Below are 26701 nucleotides of genomic sequence, written 5' to 3'. Positions count from 1 at the left end.
GTAGCAAGTTGCTGAAGAGTCAGTGGAGTAGATGAGGAGCCAGACTCTTAAGTAGTTTTCCTTTCCCACGACCCTCAGTTGGTCTGGTTGAAGGGAGCAGACCTGGGACAAAACAAAAAAAAGTATAAATAATAGAAATGAATGTCAATTTTTACTCTCCTGTAACTGAATATGTGATGTCATTGTGTTTGGGTCTCTTCTGATCTCACGAAGAGCTTTGCTTTGTTAGGCTCACTTACCAAGAGCAAGGCAGAAACTCAAGATGTGGGGAAACTGGAGTTGAGGCGTATTCCAGGGTGACACCATCTTGAGTGGCCCAGACACTGAACGTGGATGTGCATGGTGCTTTTCTGTGAACTGAATTACTGTAGTCCTGACATGTCAGTCCTACTGGATTCATCAGATTTAAAGACTCGAACGGATTCAAAGAATCCGGCTTTAGAAGGCAGCACCAGACTTTATTTGACACCGGGGAGTTGTAAAATGGCCATTTTCTCATTTAATGTTGTACAAAATGTGCAGAAATAGATTGTTTACCAAAACAGGTTTGCCAACCTGTTCATGTACTTAACCCCTCGTTTATTGATTGTTTTTAAGAGTACAAAGGAGAGGGTACATGTTTCAAGGACAGTTTAACCATTTAACTCCTCCACTTCGTAACCCCCCCCCCCAAAAAAAACCGTTTCGGTAACACTTTTTCGATGAAGCTTGCATCTATAACACTCTATAAACATCTATAATGCCCTATAAGCATCTATTGCATCTATAACGCCCATACTTTCCTATAATGTGTATTACAATGACTAACGGTTATGGCTGAAGACTGAAATAGCACTGAAGTCTCATTATGCACCTCTACACAACTTCAGCAAAACAAGTTGGCTATGATGCATTATGACATTTGACAGATAAACAGGCTGATGACATATTTATAATGCATAAAATTAAATTGACAATGTATCGTAAAGGTGGTTATGAGGTGTTGTGAGGGCGTACTATACATGGTTATAATGACTCTTACAATGACTTATAGCTGCAGTTATAGGGCGTTATAGATGCAAGCTTCATAGAAAGTGTTACCAAAGTTTCTGTATAAGATGTGGTTGGGATCAACAAAACCAAAAGAAGGCAGTCCACAGCGGATGCCAGTTAAATCTGTTTGAGAAGTTGACACGGTGTGATGCCTAACAGACTGCAGGTATTCTGCAGCTTCTTATCCCCCTTAAAAAACACAATGGCTTTTGTGACCAGTTATACTGCACTTCCGCTGGTGCTGGCCAGTCGTACTGCACTTCTGCTGGTGCTGACCAGTTATACTGCACTTCTGCTGGTGCTGACCAGTTATACTGCACTTCCGCTGGTGCTGGCCAGTCGTACTGCACTTCTGCTGGTGCTGACCAGTTATACTGCACTTCTGCTGGTGCTGACCAGTTATACTGCACTTCTGCTGGTGCTGACCAGTTATACTGCACTATTGCTGGTGCTGACAAGTTATACTGCACTTCTGCTGGTGCTGACCAGTTATACTGCACTTCTGCTGGTGCTGACCAGTTATACTGCACTTCTGCTGGTGCTGACCAGTTATACCGCACTATTGCTGGTGCTGACCAGTTATACCGCACTTCTGCTGGTGCTGACCAGTTATACCGCACTATTGCTGGTGCTGACAAGTTATACTGCACTATTGCTGGTGCTGACAAGTTATACTGCACTTCTGCTGGTGCTGACCAGTTATACCGCACTATTGCTGGTGCTGACCAGTCATTTAAGAGCTTTTAACATGCAACCAGTGTGCAATCAGCGAAGAGGTCTGTTTTTTTTAACTGATTTTACATTTTATTTAATATTTGAGCACTCCTGTCTCAGGATTGTGAAATCGCGGGTCAAGTTAGTCAATGTTTGGTTTTATTAACCACTCTCCCCATGACAGCTGCCAGTGTCTAGAAATTATTTACTAAGAAAACTGTTTGGAACAACTTGTCAACTGTTTTTGGCAATGCAAAGAACTTGTGACCAGACGGTGGCTGACGGCAGAGTATTATAATTGGTCGAGTCTGCAGCAAAAACTGAGGTCCATGTGCTCCTCCAATACTGATGTGTTTCCTTTCAGTGTGCTTGGACACCGCCATGTCCCTTCACTTTGAAATGCAGCTTCGCTAGAGTTCGCCTCAACGCGACCGTGTTGCCCGGTTCTAAGAAGTACTGGTTCTAACAAGTACCGGTTCTAACAAGTACCGGTTCTAACAAGTATCGGTTCTAACAAGTACCTGTTCTAAGAAGTATCGGTTCTAACAAGTATCGGTTATAACAAGTACCGGTTCTAATAAGTACCGGTTCTAACAAGTACCTGTTCTAAGAAGTATTGGTTCTAACAAGTACCGGTTCTAAGAAGTATCGGTTCTAAGAAGTATCGGGTATAACAAGTACCGGTTCTAACAAGTACCGGTTCTCAGAAGTATCGGTAAATATCGAGGGGGGGTCCCCCAAACATGTGTTGCTTCGGTAATGACCCCCAGCCCATGTAGCGTGACCACTGTGGTTAGTCACGAGAGACCAAAGGTTTCGGGAGTTGTGCATTTTAATCACGTTCTCGACAAAGTCCTCGAGTGTAGAAAGATGTTGAGGATGCGGTTTTCGGTGTATTTGTACCCACGACCCTTGTCGAAAATACTGAAAAGGTGCAAAACAGTCGGCGGGGGGGGGAGGGGGGGAGTGCATTCCAGAGGTGATGTTCAAAGTTTGACTTCCAGTGAGTTGGCTTCTGTCCAACTCAGCTGCCAGTATCAAAGCCGTGGAACAACTGATTCCGGGCTATGCAAGTAGCATTGATTTGATTTGATTTGATTTAATTCCCACTATTTTGTTGGACTTCCGCCTCCTCCTCCGCCTCCTCCTCCTCCTCCTCCTCCAAAAAAAAAAAAAAAGGTTGGTTTGAGACCAGGAGGCCGTCTGCTGTCTGGCGGGGGCTTCCTGTACTGTACATAGTGGGAGGACTCGTGACTTTTGCTTGAGGGACAATTGGCTGGTGTGTGGACGGTACATATAGTGTAAATCCCGAACCCGGGGCGTCCACTTCGCCGACACAGCGGGGAGTCATGGCTCTCCTGCAGCGGCTCCTCCAGGGTCTGTCTCACGGTGGCCGGGGTTGTTTATGGGGTCGGAGGCCCCGAAAGAGCTGCGTGTCCGACTTGGTCAGCGCTCATCTGATCCGACACGTCGCTGCAGGACCCGAGTCAGGTAAGTCTCTCGGCCACCCTGCATCCACCCTACATCCACCCTGCATCCACCCTGCTGCTACCCTGTATCTAGCGCTGTCTTGTGTTGTCTGATGGAAGCCAGAAAGTTAAACACGTGTTAGAATGCATGCATTTGGTGATGGACTAGTCCGGACTGCCCCCCCTCGACTAGTCCGGACTGCCCCCCCCCCGACTAGTCCGGACTGCCCCCCCCCCGACTAGTCCGGACTGTCCCCCGGTGACCGCGTTGCAGCGTGCAGAGCTCACCCCGATAGGGTGCAGCATTAAAGGCTGGGGACAACATGGTCAGAGGAGGCGACAGCTCAGTTCTTCATCTCCGCGTCTCCACTGACGCGCGCTGGGCAGATGTTGGACACCGGCGCGAGCATGGCCGCAACCCAAAACATCTGTAAAAGCCACAACAGCTTTCTGGTGTCGTGTAAACGGCGAGCCCTGTGACGCTAAACTGTGTGTGTGTGTGTGTTTTTTTTTGTCTTTATAAGTTGGCGTGGCTGTTCCCTCGCGCACGAGAGTCACGTGTACGTTTAATTAGCCGGATTCCGTCACCAATTAGCCCGTGCAGGAGAACGTGGCCAGCATGCAAGCGAGGACTTTCAGAAAAGCTGCTCTCGGGAGGGAAACAGTGGGCTGTCATTGTGAAAACGACCACACACACACACACAGACACACACACACAGACACACACACAGACACACACACACAGACCGGTTTGTAAACGTCTGCACAACGTCAGTATATCAGCACAGCCCTGCCGTGGGGTTTGAGCAGGCGGGTCCCCTGGCGGATCTTAACTGGTGTGGTCCTTAAGGAGACGGGGACGGTACCTTGGAGAGAAGGGACATCACTCATCACTCATCATGTGCTCTTCAGTGTCATGCGTGAGACCTGACACGATATGAGAGGCCTGCCGCAGCAGCACCAGCGGGTCGGAGGGGAGGGAGGGGGGGGGGTTAGCCACTCACACGGCCCAGTGCAACATCTGCAACATCTGCAGCTTCTGCATCCCAACCCCGCACACCGTCTCTTGTAACACACCGTCTCATCCTGTCTCGTCAACGGGTGGGCAACCCTTTTGGGGCGTGAGATCTACTTTCCCCTTTTCCAAGGCCGGAGAGATCTTCCATCCCCGACCGGGCCGAGAGTGAAACCCCCGCTCGGCCCGGCAGCAGGCTCCTAATCAGGGCAGTGCCGACGTGGAGTAGCTCATACGTATAACTGGTAAGAACAAAACCAGTCCTGACTGTATACGGGGAAACGCACCACGCAGGTCAAACAGTGGCTCGGACTACAACTGATGGGACCTTGAGGATGCTGACGAAGGCCCCTGCCCCTCTCCCCCCCCCCCCCACTGTACGGCTGGTCTGTAAGGTGCCACGAGGACGTGTCGAGCCTCGACAGGAGCGGCGGTGTTTCTCTGATGTTCAGACTCATGAACCAGCCTCGTTCTTCCCCGTGGAAACAGTAGCCCCGCCACCACACACATACCCCCCCCCCCTGCCCCCCGCTCACAAACTGGGCTTTTCTGGCAGATGATGAGGGAATTTATGTCATGCAGGCTGGTCTTCCATCTGCTGTGGCAGAAGGATCAACCAATAATGGCTGTTCAGGCTGAAAACAACTTGGACCTACTGCAGCTTGGTGTCATCGGGTATATGCCGTAGTTAGTCATTGAGGACTTTTTGTTGTTTTGGGGTAGGACGAGCGACCCACCCCACCCTCCCCAGGGTCAGATTAACTAACCATGGGGTAGTTGAGCAACCAAGTTCAGTGTCCCTCTCCACCTCCCACCAACCACATGCCAAAACCCCACCCCTCACCTGTCACATGGTTAACCTCAGCTCGTGTACACTCTAGACGACGTTTCATGTGGAACAGGGTCCGGCTTGGTTAAGTGGCTCTACGTCACAGGCTTCTACTCCCACACAGTGAGAAGCAGATACGCTAAGTCACTGTCGGTGACACCCTCTGGCCTCCAATTTCCACGAGGAAAACCCGCAGGGGGGGGGGGTGGGGAAGCTTGTTGGTAAAGACACTGGGAGGAACTAGAAGAAGAGCATCACATGAAGGATCCCCCTTCCAGGACAGACAGTAGGTGTCATGTGGGTGAACGCTCTTCATGGCTACACTCGGTGATAACAAAACAACGCAAAACTCTGCGCTGCATGTGGAAACACATTGAACCCTCCTCCCCGAGCACGGTGACCGAGCAGGCCCGGCCCGTGCAGCATCACCGACTTAGCAGCCCGGAACCCTGAAAAGCAGAACCGATCTCCCACACGCACAGCAGGTGGACCCGGACACGTCACTCGCCCGGACAGAGAGGGGACTTTTTCTCATCTGGAATTGTGTCTATGCCAATTATGGCATCCCCAATCTTTTCAGATCCCCTGTTTTCATGAAACATTTGCCCCACTTGCCTGGTCTAGCCATGGGTTGGTGGGTAGTTGTTGACTTTGTTTGTGGTAGAAATCCAAATGTGCAGAAATACAACATGTGGAGTAGACCTAACTGTATGATTATTGTGATTGTTGTGATTTAGCATGCTTTATTATTATTATGGGGATTTATTATGATTTATGATTTTATTATGATTGTTCTGGAAAAGAATGTGTTCACTTAAATTTGCAGAATATTCCCTCTTGTGTATTTTAGCCCACTCCCATCATAGCAAAGAGCGTGCCACTGTGTTTTCTGCGAGGCTTAGAGGGGAATGCGTCTGAAATTTGAGGAATCAGTTTAATGGCACAAACTCACTTTGTCCACTTGTAGGCGTCCCTGATGCAAGGGAGCGGACTCTAATTGCAGTCAAGCCAGATGGAGTTCAACGCCGCCTTGTGGGACAAATAATTCAGCGCTTTGAGCAGCGGGGATTTAAACTGGTGGCGCTGAAAATGTTGCAGGTGAAGGTCTACGCAATGTACATACTATGTGACCTGTGAGCTGAACGTGTGTGGATACGGAAAGAATTATCCATGGATGGACTGCTGAGCGAAATCTAATTCGTGATTTGGTTTCATGTGAAGGTCTCCGAAGATCTCCTCTCTCAACATTATCATCAGCTGAGAAAAAAGCCCTTCTATCCATGCCTGCAGCATTACATGACCTCTGGGCCTGTGGTGGCTATGGTGAGGCTTCTCCCCCCCCCCCCCCTCTGCTTTCTTTTAAGCTGCTGTGGTCTAATTACTGACAAACACTTCATGCGTCCTATGCTGAACCTGGAAGGAAGAGGGAATGAGGGTCCCAGGAAATGGGCCGGTGACGTCAGGGTGCAGGAAATGGACGGGTGACGTCACGGTGCTCCCTCTAGTCGTCTTATTTCTTAGTTTTATCTATGGGGGGGTGCTGTTCGTATTCACACAATGCCTGAAGCATCCTTGTCTAAAAAAATGTACAGTTAGTTTGCTTTTAAATCAGTCATTCCGTGACATGTTAATTGGTTGGGTCAGCGTGGGTGAATAATAATATTAATAATAATAAATTGAACTTATATAGCGCTTTTTCTGAATCCATAAATGGCCTTAACTATCTGTTGACGGAATACAGTCTAATACAGGTGTGGTCGGTGAGCGCACTGTTCACCACTGCTACCGTCTCTGCACATTTATTGTACGCCCACCTGTCAAACCACCGCAGCACTGCACAGGTGGCCCCCCCTGTTGGCCGCTCCTCTCCGGGCTCCGGGGGCTCCTCTGGCTAAAATGACTCAAAAAGGGGAAAAGAAATCGGATTGTTGTTCCAGGGGTGAGACGGTACACACAAACCACGGTAGAGGCTAGTTCCCGGCGGCGATATTATGAACCCTACATAGGCCTCGCCAAAATCCCGTTTCTGGCTTTGTCACGTGTGCGCCACCGTAGCAACGCGAAAATATGTTGTTATGGGGTTAGCGCTCATCAAGGAAACGCTGTACACCCACAATTTAACCTGTCTAAGTTATCCACAATCAACATTAACGTTTTTAACTCAATCTTTGCTTGCTCCACGTTTGAGCATAGGATACTTCACCCCTTATCATGACTACAAACAAAACGAGCTCCTATATTGTAGTAATATGACTTTTACAAGTCTTACACATTAGCGCCACCTTCAGCTCTTGCACATTAGCGCCACCCTCAGGAAGATGACATATTTGACTCTGTCGTGATGTACTACTCAATGTAACCTTTTAGCTGGGGTTCATTCTGATTCTTTGTCTCATCAAGCCTCAAATGCATCACAATTATAATACCAATAACGTATCCAAGGAGCAGAGGCAGACCTTGTAACCTAAAATTGTTAGGTTAGTCAACTTAAGGCTATTCTTTCCCTCACAATCATAATTTCAACCCCATGGTTCACTTTTTAGACGATTCATAAGTTCAAATTGAAGGTAGCTAACGTTAGCTTTGCTTCGCACCGAGTTGATAGTTGATTGTTTCCTTAGCAACGCAGCGGAAATCCGGCGTCCGTTCGCGGAAATCCGGCGTCCGTTCGCGAGATTTGGGACAGGGTACGGGATTTTGGCGAGGGCTATGTAGGGTTCATAATATCGCTTCCCGGCGATGCAGAGAACGGTCAACTGAGCATGCGCAAGTACTCGTCGCCTCCGTTATTTGGGTAGGTTAAGGTTAGGGTTAGAGGCGGGGTTAGGGTTAAGGTTAGGGTTAAAGTTAGCTAATCAGACGCAAAGTAGGGGCGGGGCTTCCTAGAATCCTAGCGCCTGGATGCTGCGCGGGGCGTGTGGAGGCGTGGTAGAGGCATTTCGCGCATGCTCAGTTGACCGTTCTCTTCCTCGACGGGAACTAGCCTCTACCCACAAACCACGGCTCGGTGGGTACGTCGGTTTTGACGTCACGGCTCGGTACGTTTCCGGTACCGCGAGGGGAAAAGAAACAAAACATAAAATTGCTTCGTTTCTTTTTGTTTGTGGTTTACCGAACAAACTATGGCCGTCGTTCTTAAATAAATAAAGTCTGTCAAGGTGACGTGTCGACTTTGGCTTTAACGGTGAGGCCGTCCGGGTCTCCCTGGGTTCGCTTCCCAGCTGCGACGGTTTCCGGCTGCCCCCCCCCCCCGAGGTGGCCCCAATATTAGCAGCCCCCCCCCCGAGGCACGCTCAGCGGGGTGACCACATCCGGCCCTTTGCAGAAGTTGCCGGGGGGAAACTCGGACTTTTGCACTAAATTCCGCGGCACACGAAAGTTCCGCTTGTGCCGCGGTTGAAACAACGCCGCGTCCGCTCGGTACACACGCGGGCCGAACCCAAAGACCCACACCGAATATTCGTGGTACGAATACGTGTCCCTGTACACCCCTACACTTTGCCCTCTTGTTTCAGATTAAACCGTTATTTAGCTTGGCTAGATGGTTAGCGACCGGATGACCGCGAACTAGAAGACGTTTGTGTCCTGTCGTGGCTTATCGTGTATCGCCGCTAGGAGGCGCTGCTGGGTAATGAGACGCGTGTTCTCGTTATTACAGTAGGAAGAAGAGAATATAATATGGCGGCTAAGAGTGTAACGACTGCTTGTCGATCTCAGTAAACTTTTTCTTAGCGTCGCCTGCAAGAAACACAACATCGTTGCAGGACGACAAAACCTTTTGCTAGGAGATCAAAATTAGACGCAAACACTCAGATGAACTTGTACCATCACTAACGTGGCCTGGACAAAACCCTTCTGACCTCCCACCTTCAGCCCCCTCCCAACGTCTGCACTGTAAGAGTCCTGCTCATCAGTTGTCTGTTTAGTAAAATCTTCAGTAAGGCAGAGATTCTGCAAAGGTAACTTGAGTTTACAGTAAGAGGAGCGGCTTTCAACGAAGCCCATCACGTTGCATGGGGGGGGACACTTGCATGGGGCGGGAGACACTTGCATGGGGGGGGACACTTGCATGGGGGGGGACACTTGCATGGGGGGGCTGTCATGGCTGAATGGGGTTGGGAGTTTCTGTGCAAAACAACAGTCAGAGCAAATATGTTAGTCTAACCTGTGTTTAGCTCAAAATCTATACAAGGTAATGCTTTGGCTGCTTTAGTTATCCGTTCTGTCACAGGTTATATTCCTATGAAGACTAGATTGAAAGACATAACGATGACAAATTATGTAAAATCTGTGCGTAAAAACATCAGTGTGAAGGGAAGCGGATTGTAATTCTACAACGTGATCATGGATTGTTTTGAGTGTTGGATGATGTTGTTTATCGTGCCTGTGGACTCGAGGCTTGTATTTTTACTGCTGCTTGATTCTTTCACTGTTCAGGTGTGGGAAGGGCACAACGTGGTCCAGACGACTCGTATCATGGTGGGACATACTAACCCAGCAGAGGCCCAGCCTGGCACTGTCAGAGGAGATTTCAGCGTTCATGTCAGCAGGTAGCCTGACAGCAAAGACAATCAAAGCCAAAGCCAGGCACTATGTAGGATATGTGTGTGTGTGTGTGTGTGTGTGTGTGTGTGTGTGTGTGTGTGTGTGTGTGTGTGTGTGTGTGTGCTTTTAGGTAATTAAAGTGGTCATTTAATGATTTTTTTAAGAGTGTAAATTATTTTTATTGTTCGCAAAATAATGAAACCAGCTAAGTCAAGAACAAAACATGTAACTTTGCACACTAAATACATACATTGCTTCTGCATTTTGTGCCCTTTATATAAGAGTTTGCTTTTCATATAAATTCTGGAGTTGCTTAGTTATGTGCTTTGTATGACGCACTCATGCATTGAACATGGACCAGGGGCGGAGCTAAGCTCAGCACAGAGGGGGGAAGCATTCTCGAGGGGCCCTTCTGATAAATTCATTTTAAAAGTCACAGCTGTAGGCGTCCAGGTCGCATGGAGGTCTATTCCGTTGCCTACCAACACGGGGATCGCCGGTTTGAATCCCTGCGTTACCTTCAGCTTGGTCAGGCGTCCCTACAGACACAATTGGCCGTGTCTGTGGGTGGGAAGCTGGATGTGGGTATATGTCCTGGTTGCTGCACTAGCGCCTCCTCTGGCCGGTCGGGGTACCTGTTCGGGGGGAGGGAGGGGAACTGGGGGGAATAGCGTGATCCTCCCACGTGCTACGTCCCCCTGGTGAAACTCCTCACTGTCAGGTGAAAAGAAGTGGCTGGTGACTCCACATGTATGGAAGGAGGCATGTGGTAGTCTGCAGCCCTCCCCGGATCAGCAGAGGGGGTGGAGCAGCGACTGGGACGGCTCGGAAGAGTGGGGTAATTGGCCAAGTACAATTGGGGGGTAAAAGGGGGAAAAAATCCAAAAAAACTTTTTTTTAAAAAATTCACAGCTTTAAAATATCTGATACATCCTATCCTATCCTATCCATAAACACAAATTGTCACTTATTGAGCCAAACAAGCCTATGTCTAAAAAACCACACACTGAGGCCACTTTGTCAGACGAGCCTGTTCTGAGGAACAAAAAAGAAAACGGGTTGCCAGTCGCGTTCAAATGTTTCAGCACAGAGGACAACACCTGGAGTTCTGCATGCATCGATTGACAAAAGGTTCAGCACCGCCGCCGATAGACCGCAAGAGGCCAGGTGCACTCTCTCAGTACCATGTATTTCTTACACGGGAATAACATAAACATAAAATAGACACAGTGGTCTACAACACTACAAGGCCTATTCAAATACAAAGTAGGCAGTCCACAACACCACAACAGTGACACACAGACAAGTGCTGAGATGTGGTAAGCATGGAGTGAAGTTGCCTTTATTAGTCCCCTTGGGGAAATCCATTTAATGCAAACTAACCCATCCTAGCTGTGATCTGTGTAGCTAGGAGCAGTGGGCTGCTGCCTTCGTGCTGCACCTGGGGACCAACTCCGGTTCTTTTCCCATTGCCTTGGTCAGGGGTATAAACCCTAACATGCATGTTTCTTTTGATGGTGGGGGAAACCGGAGCACCCGGAGAAAACCCACCGCAGACATGGGGAGAACATGCAAACTCCACACAGAGGACGAGCTGGGCTGAGCCCCAAGGTTGGACTACCCCGGGGTACAAACCCAGGACCTTCTTGCTGTGAGGCGACAGCACTAACCACTGGGCCATCGTGCCGCCCAAAATATAACAAGAGGGCACCTGATTTAAACTGGGGACCTCTTGATTTGCAGCCAAATGCTCTACCTCTGAGCTGTACCCCGAACCACACTACAGATACCGATCTATCTAAACATTCTGACCGATTCCTTCATAACCAAAATTTAAGTTAATAAAGAATAAATATGGATATTTCACTCACCGATAGTTGTCCCTGCTCAGACTGCTGTAGTTTAGTGGTCCAATTGTGTATTCCACCATCCTCCATTGTACAAAATAATCCGAACAGGTTAACGAACTTTGTACATATCATGGTCCCTGTTTACCACTTCATCCTCCTCTCCTTCAGGTGGCAAACCTTTGTCTTTGTCAATGTTTCTGTCCTGCTCAACACACAGCAAATCGAGGCTGGATAGTCTGGCCTCATCCATGCACGAACACAAATCTAGCTATCTAACTGAAATGGAAGGAATCTGTCTGTCTGTCTGTCCGTCCTTCGTTCGATTTTCTCGGCAACCGTTCATTCGACCAACTTCACACTTGGCAGGGAACCAAGGAAGTGCAGTGTCGAGTGTGAAGTTGTTTTGGATGAGTGGTTTTTGAGAAAGTCGAAGGACAGACAGACATACAGACAGGCATGTTCTTCCTGTGGCGACCGGACGAACAGCGACACTCTGCCATTGCAGCCCAGGTTGTGGTGGGTGGGGGATTACGCCTGAACGGGTGCCGCACTCGTAGCTCTTAACGGCTGAACCTTCATTCGGCACCGGCGCTGCTGATGGGACTGGTTTTGTAGAAACCAGTGGGACCCCTACTGCACCAGTGGGGCCCTAGGGTGGTTGCCCCCTCTGCCTTGCAGTCGCTCCACTTATGACATGGACAGAGAGGCGTGGATATGAATAAACAGGTGTTTTCAAAATTGCGATATTGAAAAAGGGAATTACATGATGTCTCGTATTTTTTCATAAACAGAGAAGTGAAATTTTGCTCTTCTGTTTTGTTGTCGTACGTCTGTGCCTTCAAGGAATGTGGTCCACGCCAGTGATTCATTGGATGGGGCCCACAGAGAGATCCGGCTGTGGTTCCAGGGACACGAGCTCCTGAACTGGGACTGCAGGGACCAAAGCAACATCTAGCAGTAACGCAAAGCTGAGGGGAGAGGGCGCTGTGGAGGCTGTAAAGTACAACTACACTGTCAGCCCTCCACCTCCTCTACTGCTGCTCAGACATCCGACTCTTCCTCAGAATTGTATGAGTGAAGTTGCTCGCTGTTGTTACCAAGCAGCTAACATGAATTACAAATACGTAACAGCCAGACTGTGGGCCGGAGCAGCACACGTGCTGTGTCGAGGAAGAGGTCCGGTTTGCTGAAGAGCAGTGAGAAGAGTAAAGTAGCTTGATTTGAGCAGTTTGAGCTTACTGCACCATGAACGCCCTGGTGCCTTGTGTCTCCTGTTGTACGGGGTGTTCCCCAGCAGCTTATGATAACTTGAGGTAATGTATTCAGTCATAAATGAAGAACAAAAAATCATATTTTGATGACAACAGTGTTATGTAGTGTGTAGTGATGAACAATTACTGATTGGTTGGGGCGATTCACAGACAATAATGAAAAATATTCTTTTATTCATATTTGTATTCAAAAGAGGACAGATAGAGAAGCCTATATCCTACCGACCGAAGTCTGTGTACAAGAATGTCGAAACGTCAGATAAGAATCTGCCCAGTAGACAACGAAGACAATGTGCAAAATATGAATAAGTAAAAAGGAAATTTGCCTTACAACCAAACTGTTGTGTCATTGCAATGTGTCATTTGGCAGATATGTAGGCAGGTGGTTGAGCAGAAATGCTGTGCAGCGTATCCCCAGCTCCTCCTCAGCCGGGGGACAAGGCGGCACATTGATGAAAGGCTGCAGAGAAGATTTCATGGAGAAAGTTCAGAGCGGAGAGGCGGTGGGGGGGTGGGGGGTGTCCAAATGTACGATAAAAGAGAAAATGTAATTGTCTTTACCTGGGCAGCATTGCAAAAAAATAAGAGAAGTAAATATAATGGATAACTGTCCTAAAGGTGCAATAAGTAAAGTTATATCGTAGTTTTTGAATGAGCAGTGTTTAAAATGCAGTGTAGTATCATATTCTTCAGGGGACCAAGCCCAAAAATGATCAGGTACTTGCAAATCTGAGATATGTTCCAGTGCCTTAATTTGTTACTTAAACTTGAATTTCCTTAATAATAACTTGATGTCTTACTTATTTCACTTGAGCGCTGAGGTAGATGCTATCTATTGAAATACGCCAGAACCGTGGACCTGGTGCTGGCCCATACACATCCACAAATATCACCAGGCTGCTGTTAAGATCCACTTTTAATTGTCATTTCACACCAAAGGCAGAGCAATGAGCTGTGCTTGCTTTGAGCTTTCTGTACAGGCAGTTCTGAAAGCAGACCTGAGACGTACAGGAAGTCGTCATTAAGACAGTTGTGTCTTGGTGCTTCTGCAGTGCGTTGATGCTGTTTTTCTGTCGCTCCCTCAAGAACACGATCATCGTGGAGTCACGGCTCAGCTTACTCAGACAGCTTAAATTGGTACAGGAGGAGCCTGGCTCTTTTTTTGTGTGTGTATTCCCCCCCCCTTTTTCTCCCCAACTGTATCCGGCCAATTACCCCACTCTTCCGAGCCGTCCCGGTCGCTGCTCCGCCCCCTCTGCTGACCCAGGGAGGGCTGCAGACTACCACATGCCTCCTCCCATACATGTGGAGTCACCAGCCGCTTCTTTTCACCTGACAGTGAGGAGTTTCACCAGGGGGACGTAGCGCGAGGGAGGATCACGCTATTCCCCCCAGTTCTGCAGAACAGGCACCCCGACCGATCAGAGGCGGCGCTAGTGCAGCAACCAGGACACCGACCCACATCCGGCTTCCCACCCGCAGTCACGGCCCAATTGTGTCTGTAGGGACAGCCGACCAACCCGGAGGTAACACGGGGATTTGAACCGCAGATCCCCGTGTTGGTAGGCACGCCACGCCACACCACGCCACGCCACGCCACGCCACCCGGATGCCCCAGAGCCTGGCTCTTGACGTATAATCAGCACAGAATTGGTTCTGCACTGTCACAAATGAATGTACATGATAATATGCCTCGCCGCTGAAATGACGGGAAGAAACGTCGCTTTCAGCTGCGCTCGGGTCTGAAGATGCGTGTCAGAGGAAACCGTCAAGTGGCTGTTGATGTTGGGTCATGAACCACATCACAGTTTTGTTCATAGTGAACCCGTAAGCGAAATGGGTGTGTGATGAAGTATAATGTACCAAATGTGTGTTTGGACAGAAACATGTGGCCATCCAGCAGTGGCTGGAGAGGAGCGGGTCAAGGCGGCGGCAACTAGCAAGACTGTCAGCAAACGCTGCCATGCACGCCGGTCATCACACGAACCGGTAGCCCACCGGGGCCACTTCTGAGCCAAACAAGTCCTTTCATCTAAGAGGACGCATCCTGCGTTCACAGCTTTAGCAGCCAGGTTCACGCTGTCTGTCCAGTAATTTGTCACAGGTATGACACCCATCCATCAACCCAGGCAGCAGATATGAGAAAGTTGGCCTTGTTGGAAGTTTGATTTTGGTGTGAGATGATTATACTTGTGATACCGTGTAACGTTGTGCTGTAAAAAACACATGGTAAGAATGGCTTTAGTGGACTGACCAAGAGTTGAGGGTCGACTCTGGAAGTGTTCTTAAAAATACCCTCAAGCTCGTCTTTCAGGGTGTTACCAGAAGTGTGTTGTTACTTGCAATAGTGTAATTTCACTCTTAAATCTGCAGGTATCCATTTCTGTTTGTGTGACGAAAAGATTAAAATAAAACAGTAGATCCCATCCTTTTCTGTGCACAACTGGTGTTATTGTGCTCATGTCCGTTGTTGTGCCTCGTGTGTTGGTGAATGTGTGAGAGGGCTTTCTCCCCACCCACCTACGCGTCGGCTTTCAGCTTTTGCTTCTCCATCACCAGCTCCAGTTCTGTTGCTTTGCGCATATCCTGGAAGAGCAGAGCAGAGAGTGTGCTTCAGACGGGGGGGGGGGGGGTTCGAACGCCCGGCTGAATGCTGTGCACGACATTACCCAACCCACAGTAAACAGGCATGTGAACGAGTGTGCATGACATGTAAGAAGGCGCGCGCGCACACACACACACACACACACACACACACCACAACACAACGCAACGTTAAACTACATGTACCTCAAGCTTGGCCTTCTGCACCATTATCTGGCTATAGACTCTTGCGCCCTCCTCTGGTGAGACGGTGCGCAGCTCCTCTTTAGTCAGGGAAAAAAGCTGGGCACCAGAGAGAATAGCCAGACTCTGAACAGTCCTGATGGACAAGAGAGGACAGGGAAATGACTGTTCAGCCGGAAGTTTTAATCATACAAGCCAGAATTAGGCTCAGTTTACTGTCTTTTCACTGAGCCAAACATGTGAGTACGTGTATTTTTCATTTCAAAGAGAGAGTGTGCGTCTTCAAGAAATGTACACAAAGATTGGGTACAGAATGTTCAGAGGGTAATGCCCCCTCCAACGCATGGATGGATGGATGGATGGATGGATGGATGGATGGATGGATGGATCGGTAGATGGTATAGTGAGTGTTGCTGTAGATAGATAGATAGATAGATAGATAGATAGATAGATAGATAGATAGATAGATAGATAGATAGATAGTATAGTGAGTGTTGTAGATAGATAGATAGATAGATAGATAGATAGATAGATAGATAGATAGATAGATAGATAGATAGTTAGATAGTTAGATAGATAGATAGATAGATAGATAGATAGATAGATAGATAGATAGATAGATAGATAGATAGATAGTATAGTGAGTGTTGTAGATAGATAGATAGATAGATAGATAGATAGATAGATAGATAGATAGATAGATAGTATAGTGAGTGAGGGAACCGGTCACTTTGGATAAGCTGGAACTTTAAATAGGAAATCTGTGGCGGTAGACGGCTTTGTTTGAACTGAATAGTAAGATGACACATCAAACCAGTTAATCAGTTTCATCAACCGGTTAAAATTTGACCTGTCTTAACTAATTCCCACCAGTGGTCGGGGCAGCCGTTATATGGAGGCCAGCATTTATCATGTCCATCCTAAATATCAGCAACGATAATGACAATACTTGCGGTTGAGTGTGAACTGGCTAAAGTGATGGACTTTAAAGACATTCTGAAGGACTTTGCATCCAGTAAGACGAGGAAGATGGCTGCATAAGAGGAAAAGATGAAGCCATAAGGTAAGACGTTGCTTTTTCTACTACAACGTGTCACAGGTCTGGTGTGTTTAAGTGTGTTTAAGAGTTCTATTATGGTGTGTGTGTGTGTGTGTGTGTGTGCTTGCCTATGTAGCCCCTGAATAAGTCTCTCAGTTTTCATTGTATATGTTTAGTAGGAGAGAGAGAGAGAGAGAGAGAGAGAGAGAGAGAGAGAGAGCGCACATGCGCATACATATGTGTTGATTTGGGGGGGGGGGGCATTCACTGGACCTTTTCAAGGGCCCAACCATTTCTGTGGGTGGCGTTGACTCACTGCTGGCTGAAGCCCTTCCTCCTAAGCCAGGCCTCCACCTCGGCGGGCGGGGAGTGGTAGTCCAGAGGGGCAGAGGTGTCGACCGTGCGGGGGATCACCGGTGGGCGGGTTGAGCCTGATCGCCCGTTGGCCAGTCGCTGGAGGAGCTCATCGTTTACCATCAGGACTGCATACGCACAAGCACGCGTTGTGAGACAACACACACAAAAGAGGCACATCAGCACAGTCACTCGTGTTGTGTTGAATGCTCACAGAGGTGCAGAATTGTACTGGCCTTTATAAGACTGTGATGCTTAGTTGTTTGTGATTAGATTATTAAGTTTCCGCAGTATTTTCATCCAAAGGAACGAGTATGCGGCAAAAACAGACAAAAACATGCAAACGTGGATATGCGGTGCGTCACAGTGCAAGTGAGTGCAGAGTCCTGTGTCCACATATCAGTGAAAGTCTTCAATAACCTACAAATGTGATGATATTTTAGACATATTTTACAAGTATTTGTGTGTGTACGGTACATTCACACAGTACCTCTGTCTCCTTCTTCCCCCTGCAGCGTCGGAGAAGGCAGAGGCCCCTTTGGGCTTGTGGCGGTTGGACTGGAGGCAGTTGGGCTTGGCAGGGCAAATGAGAAGTACTTATTTGACGGCGGGGAGAGGGGCAGCTTCTGTTGTGGAAAGGCATGAGAGGAAATAACCGTGAGATGGGACGCGTCACGAGACAAGAGGCGAGCTGAACTGCACCGTATTCATCACACAGTGGCAAAGGTGTCGCTGAATGTGTGTGTGCAGCTATGCATGTCTGAATGACCTTTGACTCTCTGCGCATCACGGGGCTGCGTCTTCCTGTGTTGCCGAGAGCAGAAAGAGGCTCCAAGATATTAAAAGGAACAAAGCCAATCTGATCGAAGCGGTTCCGGCACTTCCACCAGCGCTTTAATGACTCGATTACCTGGAGGATTTGCAAAAAAAGAGAAAAAAGTTAGACGGATTAGGGTCTTGTCCATGTTTTATTTTGGTGGCTATATTTTGTGGCTTGGCCACATCCAGAGGATGCCAAATGACACTCTCCCGAAACAAATCCTGTACTCCGAACTGACCGAAGGTCAACAAAAAAGAGGAGCTCCCAAAGAATCTCTACAAGGACCGTATCCCCTTCAGCATCGACCCTAAGAACCGGGAAAAAGCAGCGGAAAATCAAAAGCACCGCAGAGCTGCCTGCCTGGCTGCTTCCATCAAGGCCGAAACCGACAAACGAACACATGCGGAAGAAAAGCGCCGCCGCCAAAAAATCCGCCAAGAACAGAGGGCCGCAGGAACGGGTCCACCCCACCCTATCATCCATCCCCTTGTCCACGCTGCTCCAGCCTCTTCTATTCTCACCTTGCACTGTCGAGCCGTCTTCGTTTCAAGCACACACCTTCATCTCTTGGAACGGCTCCTCGGACACGAGACACGCCAACGGCGACGATTTTGGTAAGAAACGATGCTGACGAAGGCTACTTTCAAAGGGGTCGTTAATTGATAACCATGCATAGGGATGTCCTACCTCCAGGGTTTCTCCTTGGAGCACAGAAAGCTCACTGCTGTTTCTTGCCACGAAGTCGTAACTGCAGCAGTAAAGTCTCTCGCCCTCCGGTGGCAGCCTGCTGCTATCTCTAGGACGGGGACAGGAAATGAGAGCCACTTCACTCTGTCACTGTGTTCTTACAACGAGTGTGTTCTCTGCATGCAACCATCCTGTTGTACAGGAGCAGTGGGCAGCTGCAGCGCCCGGGGACCAACTCCACTTCGTCTTCCCATTGCCTTGCTCAGGGGCAGAGGCAGGAGTATTAACCCTTGACATGCATGTGTTTTTGATGGTGGGAGGAAACCCACGCAGACACGGGGCGCACATGCAAACTCCACACAGAAAGGACCTGGGACGGACGGCCTGGGGTTCGAAACCCAGCACCTTCTTGCTGTGAGGCAACAGTGCTAACCACTGTGCCACCGTGCCGCCCATATAAAATACAAAAGTATATACAGGATACACAGAAAAGATATACAAAAGTAATGCAAAGAGTGCAATGTCTCAGTATCACAATTAGCTAAATATGCAGTGCAATACAATTTATGTAACAGCTGGGCTTTGCAATTCTCCTGTGAAGACAGAGAAATAAAGTTTTGGCTTGAAATGTTGTTGTGACATCAGCAGTAACCTCACACTACACATGTGTAAGCCGTGGTTTACCAGGAGCGTGAACATACACACTACACATGTGTAAGCTTGTGCTACGGTGCTTCAAACTAATCATCCGTGAAAGACAGTAAATACCGAGATAAACAGAACGGCCCGGCCAGCTTGTCACTTTGAAGGACAAAATTGCCGTGGGATAGGTTCCAGCATCCCGCAACCCCAACTGGGATAAGCGGTTCGGATAATGGATGGATGGATGGATGGATGGATGGCGGATGGTTCACATGCTAAAATCCCATTATATCCTCCCATTAAAAAAAACCCCAAAGCCGATCCCCCCCCCCCAATTGTAGTTGGCCAATCACCTCCTCTGCTGATCCAGGAAGGGCTGCAGACTCCCACATGCCTCCTCCCATACATGTGGAGTCACCAGCCACTTCTTTTCACCTGACAGTGAGGAGTTTCACCAGGGGGACGTAGCACGTGGGAGGATCACACTAGTCCCCCCAGTTCCCTCTCCCCCATGAACAGGCGCCCCGACCGACCAGAAGAGGCGCTAGTTCAGCGACCAGGACACATACCCACATCCAGCCGACCAAGCCGGAGGTAACGCGGGGAATCGATAGTTTACAGGTTTTATTCTACCAGTCAAATGCTGCTGTATAGTAGCACTCTTATGAATTTTGAAACGATAATTTACTCGCAGAGAGCAACGTGGCCCGCAGCCACGCCCTGGCGCTCAAGCCACAGTCACACTGTCGTGGTCAACAGTCACAATTTGTATCTTGTGAGTAAATTTCTGCTTCAAAACTCACAAACGTCATCACAAGACGGTCTTGAAGTGATAAAAAGAGAACTGGTGGTGGCTCTTCCCTCTGTCTATCGTAGACCTTACCTGAGGCAGCTTTGTATTTTCAAATGGAAACACAGGAAGGGGTCTGGGACGGTGAACCACCCACCCTCTTGTGACTGACTACCGTGTGTTGCTGCAGGACGGCAGGCTGAGCCATTCACATTGTTGTGTTTTGATGTGTTAATGTCTTGTTTTCACTGTCCACAGACTCACATTTCATCACAGGACTGGCCGATGGAGACAGGTCTCTCCGTTGTGTGTCGAGCAGGGCCCTGTGGACAAGGACAAGTACGTTGTATGAAGTGTTTTATTAGCCCATATGTGAGCCCCCGCGTCAGATGGAGGTCCTCATACTGGGACGGGATTGTTGTGTCGTTCCTATTGCACATCAGTTGATGTGCGTATTGATATTTTCTGCTCTCGTACCTCCCTGCTCTCTGCTACAGCGGCATCCTGTTTATGCTGAGACTCAACGGGGTCTTCTAAGGGTTGGCCGTCCGAGTCAAAGGCACGAGGCTGCCACCCGTCCAGGAAGACTGGTGTATATGGAGGGACAGACACACCGAGCTGGGAACTGGGACAGAGGGTAAGAGGGACTCATTAAAAAAGTGAAATCGTCCCCTTGCCTCAAACACAGATTTACACACACACACACACACACACACATCAGCGGTCACTGGGGTTTGAGTATGACTGTCCTCCTTATAGGTCCTTGTGGGTGTCCTTGTGCAATGACAGCTTTTTACGTGGAGTGGTTGATGCGCCTGCAGCCGCCACACGGTCCTTGGCAGGGGGTGGCCAGAGTCCAACGCCATGGAGAACCAAGACGATTGGAGACCACCCTCTGTTGCAGCCTTCATCCGCCTTCGCTGGCATTGTCTTCCGCCAGTTCTGCTGTAGGGGTCTTTGTTGGATCCCGCTTCACCTGGAACCTCCCACTTGACCTGTCTGCCTTGGGTGACCCTGCCAGGAGCCAAGCCCCGGACGGCATCGCTCTTGGGATCATTGGTACACACAAGCTTCTCCACCATGACAAGGTGGCGATCCAGGAGAACACACACACACACACACACACACACACACACACATGCAGACAGCAGACATACCGCTGTAGAGTCCAGTTGGGTCCCAGTGAAGTCCACAGCTCCTTCTCTTCTTCAGTCAAATGTTGGTGGAGCAGTGACGCGGCGCCACTGGTCAGACCCGGGCTGACCACCGTGGCTCCCAACTCCGGACCCCCGGTGGTTTTCACCATCTGTGATTGAGGAGCAACCCCAGTGGTGATCAGACAGACAGATAGACCGACACACAGACAGACAAACGAGCAAACCGAAACCCCGGAATCACAAAGACTCACCAGTCCAAGAGGGACAAAGACATGATGAAGCAGCTCTGGTGAGTCAGGCTCAGAAATGAAGGACTTGAGCCGGTCCTGAATAAACCGTGAAAGACAGTCAGCGATAAAGGGACACTCACCCCATCCTAATTCCTCAATGTTTTCATTTTCATGAAAAGTTGTTTGCCCCTTCGGCCTTTGGGGCATTTCAGAAGCTATTTCGAGGTCAGGCTGCATAAATCTAATCTCACCAGAAGACTGAGGGAGTACTTGATTTTCTGAAAGATGTCCACAAATTCCTCCTCCGGTGGCGGGCAAGCTTTCATGGTCAACAAATCTACTGCACAAGGGACAAACAGAAGCAAACATTCAGACACGGCGGTAACATCGTTGTTAGTGTCGTGACATCTGTATTGATGACAGTGTTGCATATTTGACACGCTGTTGTGTGTTTTCCCTCGTGCCGTCTCTATGGTGGTCCACAACAACCTGCACTAGTGACCCAAAGGGAAGGCTGGTGACTCCACATGTATGGGAGGAGGCATGTGGTAGTCTGCAGCCCTCCCCGGATCAGCAGAGGAGGCGGAGCAGAGACCGGCACGGCTCGGAAGAGTGGGGTAATTGGCCGGATACAATTGGGGAAATCCAATAAATTACTTAATTAGTATATGAATAAATGATGAAGATTCAGTTGTTCAAATGTGTTTTGGTCTCGGGAGATGGAGGGATTGTGTTCGTGCAGTACTCCCTGCACCCGCAAGGGAGCACCAAGACCCTTCTCTGTGCTGGACGTACAGTATTTGTACTTGCTTTATGATGATGAGTAATGCAGGAAGAGGCTACGTTAACCTGGTAAATAACCTGTGCCAGCATGCCTGGTGCCAGCCCGCCTGGTGCCAGCCCGCCTGGTGTCAGCACACCTGGTGCCAGCACACCTGGTGCCAGCACGCCTGGTGTCAGCACACCTGGTGCCAGCCCACTTGGTGCCAGCACACCTGGTGCCAGCCCGCCTGGTGCCAGCACACCTGGTGCCAGCCCACCTGGTGCCAGCACACCTGGTGCCAGCCCACCTGGTGCCAGCCCACCTGGTGCCAGCACGCCTGGTGTCAGCACGCCTGGTGCCAGCCCACCTGGTGCCAGCACACCTGGTGCCAGCCCACCTGGTGCCAGCACACCTGGTGCCAGCCCACCTGGTGTCAGCACGCCTGGTGCCAGCCCACCTGGTGTCAGCACGCCTGGTGCCAGCCCACCTGGTGTCAGCACGCCTGGTGCCAGCCCACCTGGTGTCAGCACGCCTGGTGCCAGCCCGCCTGGTGCCAGCCCACCTGGTGCCAGCACGCCTGGTGCCAGCCCACCTGGTGCCAGCACGCCTGGTGCCAGCCCACCTGGTGCCAGCACGCCTGGTGCCAGCCCGCTCACCATCTTGGTCTTTTTTCGTGCTCTTCCTGCTCCTGCTCCTCTTCTTCTGGTTGAGAATGCCCCGGGCCTCGGCTGTCTGCTGCAGGCGGCCCATGAAGCGCTCCACGTCGTCAAAACAGTGGTTCAGGATCTCCTAATGTGGATTTTACATGCATATCGTTTAGGCTCAAACTTCAGACTCGCACAGAGTCCAAAGACCTTCTAATCGTGGCGTCTTGGACAACTAAACAACTCAGCATTTAAAACAACACAGACAAAGGTAGTTTTACGGAGCTGATTTTGAAAATGTGCAGACCGCTCTCTACTGACTTCTGTTTGTGTCACAGACCTGCGTCTAGATTTTGTGTTTAGGAAGAGACGTACCACTTCTCTCTCTGCCCTCACCGAGGAAGTGTGTGTAGGCCCGCCGCCGGCGCCATTCACTGAACAGCAGAGGAACAAGGTCAGTCATGCTTTTGTCTGCAATAAAATTCAACTTCCTCACCCACACACACAGCCAGGCCTTCTCCGTTTACACAGTAGAAGAGAAATACACACGCCTTCCCAGTAAACAGCACACCTCACACACAAAACCATGTTCACACACACACACACACACACAGACAGAGGCAGGTGACTGTACCGTGTGGGAGGTTGGGGTGGATGGGCAGGCCAGCAGTGGGAGCATGTCCTCCTGGAGCGATCATGACGCGGACGCCTGATGGCTTCCGAGGGGCCACAGGGGGCGGCGCTGCAGACATCCTGTGTAGGTGTGTGCAGACATGGTTTTACTGAGACGTGTGTTTCAGTGATGGGTAGCTGTCATTACTGCTGCGAGGCCTGGAGGAGGAGGAGGAGGGCTGTAAAGGAGCTCACTGGGGAGCAGGCGGGATGAGTAACATCTCTGTGGGCCACGATGGTTTTCAGTTAGAGAGAGCACAGAGGACGCTCGTTTAATTTTGGGAGGTAGTTCAAATTAAAGAAATCAAATGAGCCCATATTCTCTCGTCTACGACTATGCAGGGTTTCATCACACATGGCTTCCTGTGTCATGAGAATTTCTCTTCACATAAACGTGCCACGACACCAAAAGGATAGAGAGGCAGAGTTAGCGGTTTCATTTGGTTGAAATCTTAACACGCTCAATAACACTTCGCGGGTGTCCGGGTGGCGTGGCGGTCTATTCTGTTGCCTTCCAACATGGGGATCGGAGGTCTGAATCCCCGTGTTACCTCCGGCTTGGTCGGGCGTCCCTACAGACGCAACTGGCCATGTCTGTGGGTGGGAAGCCGGATGTGGGTACACGTCCTGGTCGCTGCAGTAGCGCCTCCTCTGGTCAGTCGGAGTGCCTGTTCAGGGGGGAGGGGGAACTGGGGGGAATAGCGTGATCCTCCCACGCGCTATGTGCCCCTGGTGAAACTCCTCACTGTCAGGAGAAAAGAAGCGGCTGGTGACTCCACATGTATTGGAGGAGGCATGTGGTAGTCTGCAGCCCTCCCCGGATCAGCAGAGGGGGTGGAGCAGAGACCAGGATGGCCCGGAAGAGTGGGGTGATTGGCCGGATACAATTGGGGAGAAAAAGGGGGGGAAATGAAAAAAGAAAAAGCAGTGAGCTTTGCAATGATGTGAATATTTTGGAAAGAGAGCAATGCTGAGGAGTGAGAGGTAGATGTTGCACCATGCCCTGAAGAGTGAGAGGTAGATGTTGCACCATGCCCTGAGGAGTGAGAGGTAGATGTTGCACCATGCCCTGAGGAGTGAGAGGTAGATGTTGTACCATGCCCTGAAGAGTGAGAGGTAGATGTTGTACCATGCCCTGAGGAGTGAGAGGTAGATGTTGCACCATGCCCTGAGGAGTGAGAGGTAGATGTTGCACCATGCCCTGAGAGTGAGAGGTAGATGTTGCACCAGGCCCTGAGGAGTGAGAGGTAGATGTTGCACCATGCCCTGAGAGTGAGAGGTAGATGTTGCACCATGCCCTGAGGTGATGGTAAGAATGTGGCTCACAATTCTGTGTGCACACACGTGCATGTTAAAGACAGACACAGTAAAGGAAAAACCACCAAGCTGCATGGTATGAAGGGGGAGACGTCCTCCTGAACCTCACACGGAAACTGTCCGAGCAGCTGAACAGAGGCAAATTGATGGTTGCATTGATAATTGCACCTCTTCCTCATTCGAGCCTGTCTCTTTTCTGCCCCTTAATGCCTCCTTTTCTCCCTCTTTCCTATCCTCGACACTTAAACAAAAGACTCATGCCACTACAGTTGTGTAGCCTACTGAATATAATCACTCATCGTGACATGTACAAGGCCCTCGCAGCCAAGTCCTGTTCACGCAACCACATATTGACAAGTTCTAACTCAACATAGGTGGAATTGTAAAGTCCTAACCAAGTCCCCATCGAGCGCCATGTCATCTGACAGGTGACAGCTGATCCACACAGGAACAGGCGTGTCTCTCTTCCCTTTTGTCCCGGTCCCTCTGTACCTCCACCGACCCAAAGTTAACACATGCAAGTTAAACACATCAGCGTACCTTTCAGTGCTGTTTTAGTCCAAAACGCCAGGAACAGAAAAGCCAGTCCGTATTCCAGCATGTACGTGCGCTGGTCTTTGCTGTTTACACAAATATGTCCCACCTTCTTGAGATATGCAGGAACAAGAAAAACTCGTCCGGCTCTGCTGTTGCAGGAAGTCTCACCTGCGTTCCCTCTCCTCTGGCTGTCGGTGGCAGCCGGCCTCAGCCGCCCTCCCTCTCCCAGCTTGTTCGTACGGCTGATGCAAGCGTGTGTCTGAGCCGTGGCCTCTGGCTCATGCCAAGGGGCTGATGTGCTCGGCATCAGATGCCATTGCAGGAATGCAAAGCAGTCTCCCCCAAACACCCCACCACCTCAGCTTCAGGAAATTCAAGCTTCTTTTTTTTTTTTGTTCCTCCTCATCCGAGCAACATAACAAGGCTTTAACTTGGCAGAGGCCGCAGACTGATGAGTAAACACACGCATGAATGAAACTACAACACATGACGACTTGTATTTGTGTTCTTCCCTGGCAGAGGCTCTGTTGGGAGTCCAGTGTAAAGTGCTGTCTGTCTGTCGCTGAAGAAAAGGCACCAAAATCCCTTCACATGCGTCACAAAGTTGTTGTCGTCACATTGAAACAGACAGTGAAAGGCAGCAGACTCCACAATAATTAATTACATACAATTAATATGATTTATTATATCAGTTATATATAATTAATTGTATTTATTAATATAATTGATAAAAAAATAAATTAAAATCCAGGATCCCTGATGACAAAAGTACCACACAGCCACCCACAAACATGTCAGCACTTTTATGAAAAGGAGGGTCTGGGGGTCTGGTGCCGACCCCAGGCTACTTTTAAATATTCAAAGATCAACTAAACCTTGTACCAGTTTTGTAAGTTTGGTCCCAAGTTAAGGTGAGAAGCCATCAATAGCTGTTTCCATCCAATTGTTAAGCAAATTTTAAGCAAACTCTTCTAAAGTTGCAAAAAAAAAAAAAAGAAGAGGGAGATGCCGTGAGGCGTGTCTACACCAGACCTGTTTCCACGAATAAAACCCTGAATGTAGTTTTACATGTTGTGTGTCGTATCGCCAAACTTCCACACCAACAAGAAAGATGGACCGGTTAAGATTAAGAAACAGCCGATCATGTGATTGAATTCTATCCACATTTCATTCTTTATTCAACCACTACATTTCCATCGCCCAAGTAGCAAATAAGCTCCTTATTACCAAAAGCCAAACCAACCTCGTGCGAGCGTAAAACCTTTTTTGCAAGACTGAGGGAGTCTTATCAAATTCTGCCTCCAGCTTTTCTAATGTGATATTTAATCACAAACGTCAAAATGCTTTCATGGAAACGTGCCGTGTAAGTGCCTGGCCGAGCTTGGGGCCAAGTGATGTAAGCGCAGCAGGATAAACACAGCTGTAGGATGTTTGATTTAGGTCTGCTTAAGAACCAGCGCGGATCAAACTACTGACCGGTGTCAACGCTTGCTCACTGCAACACATTAAATTAAACGGACCCATCATTAATTTTGTA

At 49.2% G+C, this 26701-nt stretch overlaps 2 protein-coding genes across 2 annotated transcripts; one reads left to right on the top strand and one right to left on the bottom strand.

Annotated features, from left to right (window-relative positions):
- The first annotated feature begins 2968 nt into the window (after positions 1 to 2968).
- LOC130119012 (nucleoside diphosphate kinase A-like) lies at positions 2969 to 13745 on the top strand. Its single transcript, XM_056287367.1, has 5 exons — positions 2969 to 3237; positions 6027 to 6157; positions 6281 to 6382; positions 9497 to 9609; positions 12298 to 13745. The coding sequence occupies exons 1-5, from the start codon at positions 3096 to 3098 to the stop codon at positions 12407 to 12409; spliced, it is 600 nt and encodes a 199-aa protein (XP_056143342.1). The 5' UTR covers positions 2969 to 3095; the 3' UTR covers positions 12410 to 13745.
- A 1500-nt stretch (positions 13746 to 15245) lies between these two features.
- On the bottom strand, positions 15246 to 25471 carry eps8l1a (eps8 like 1a). The gene is made up of 13 exons (XM_056288480.1): positions 25168 to 25471; positions 23014 to 23072; positions 22651 to 22783; positions 21483 to 21571; positions 21253 to 21327; positions 21002 to 21150; positions 20340 to 20469; positions 18413 to 18556; positions 17675 to 17815; positions 17396 to 17531; positions 16868 to 17033; positions 15516 to 15648; positions 15246 to 15311 (listed from the first exon to the last, which is right to left on the bottom strand). Exons 1-13 carry the CDS (start codon positions 25469 to 25471, stop codon positions 15246 to 15248), a joined length of 1725 nt encoding a protein of 574 aa, XP_056144455.1.
- Between the last annotated feature and the right edge of the window lie 1230 nt (positions 25472 to 26701).

Source organism: Lampris incognitus, chromosome 10 (assembly GCF_029633865.1).
Source record: "Lampris incognitus isolate fLamInc1 chromosome 10, fLamInc1.hap2, whole genome shotgun sequence".
Lineage (NCBI taxonomy): Eukaryota > Metazoa > Chordata > Actinopteri > Lampriformes > Lampridae > Lampris > Lampris incognitus.
The sequence above is the reverse complement of the archived record's forward strand: the minus strand, read 5'-3'. Positions and strand labels throughout refer to the sequence as shown.

Bases quoted from the DNA above. Each gene is read 5' to 3' on its own strand.
- LOC130119012 (XM_056287367.1), top strand. From the start codon at position 3,096: ATGGCTCTCCTGCAGCGGCTCCTCCAGGGTCTGTCTCACGGTGGCCGG. The intron at 3,238-6,026 runs GTAAGTCTCTCG...GTCCACTTGTAG, and splicing joins CGCTGCAGGACCCGAGTCAG to GCGTCCCTGATGCAAGGGAG. The intron at 6,383-9,496 runs GTGAGGCTTCTC...TTCACTGTTCAG, and splicing joins CTGGGCCTGTGGTGGCTATG to GTGTGGGAAGGGCACAACGT.
- eps8l1a (XM_056288480.1), bottom strand. From the start codon at position 25,471: ATGCCGAGCACATCAGCCCCTTGGCATGAGCCAGAGGCCACGGCTCAG. The intron at 20,470-21,001 runs GTATGTCTGCTG...CCTCTGTCCCAG, and splicing joins CCCAACTGGACTCTACAGCG to TTCCCAGCTCGGTGTGTCTG. The intron at 17,034-17,395 runs GTACTGTGTGAA...GTGCGTATGCAG, and splicing joins GGGGGAAGAAGGAGACAGAG to TCCTGATGGTAAACGATGAG.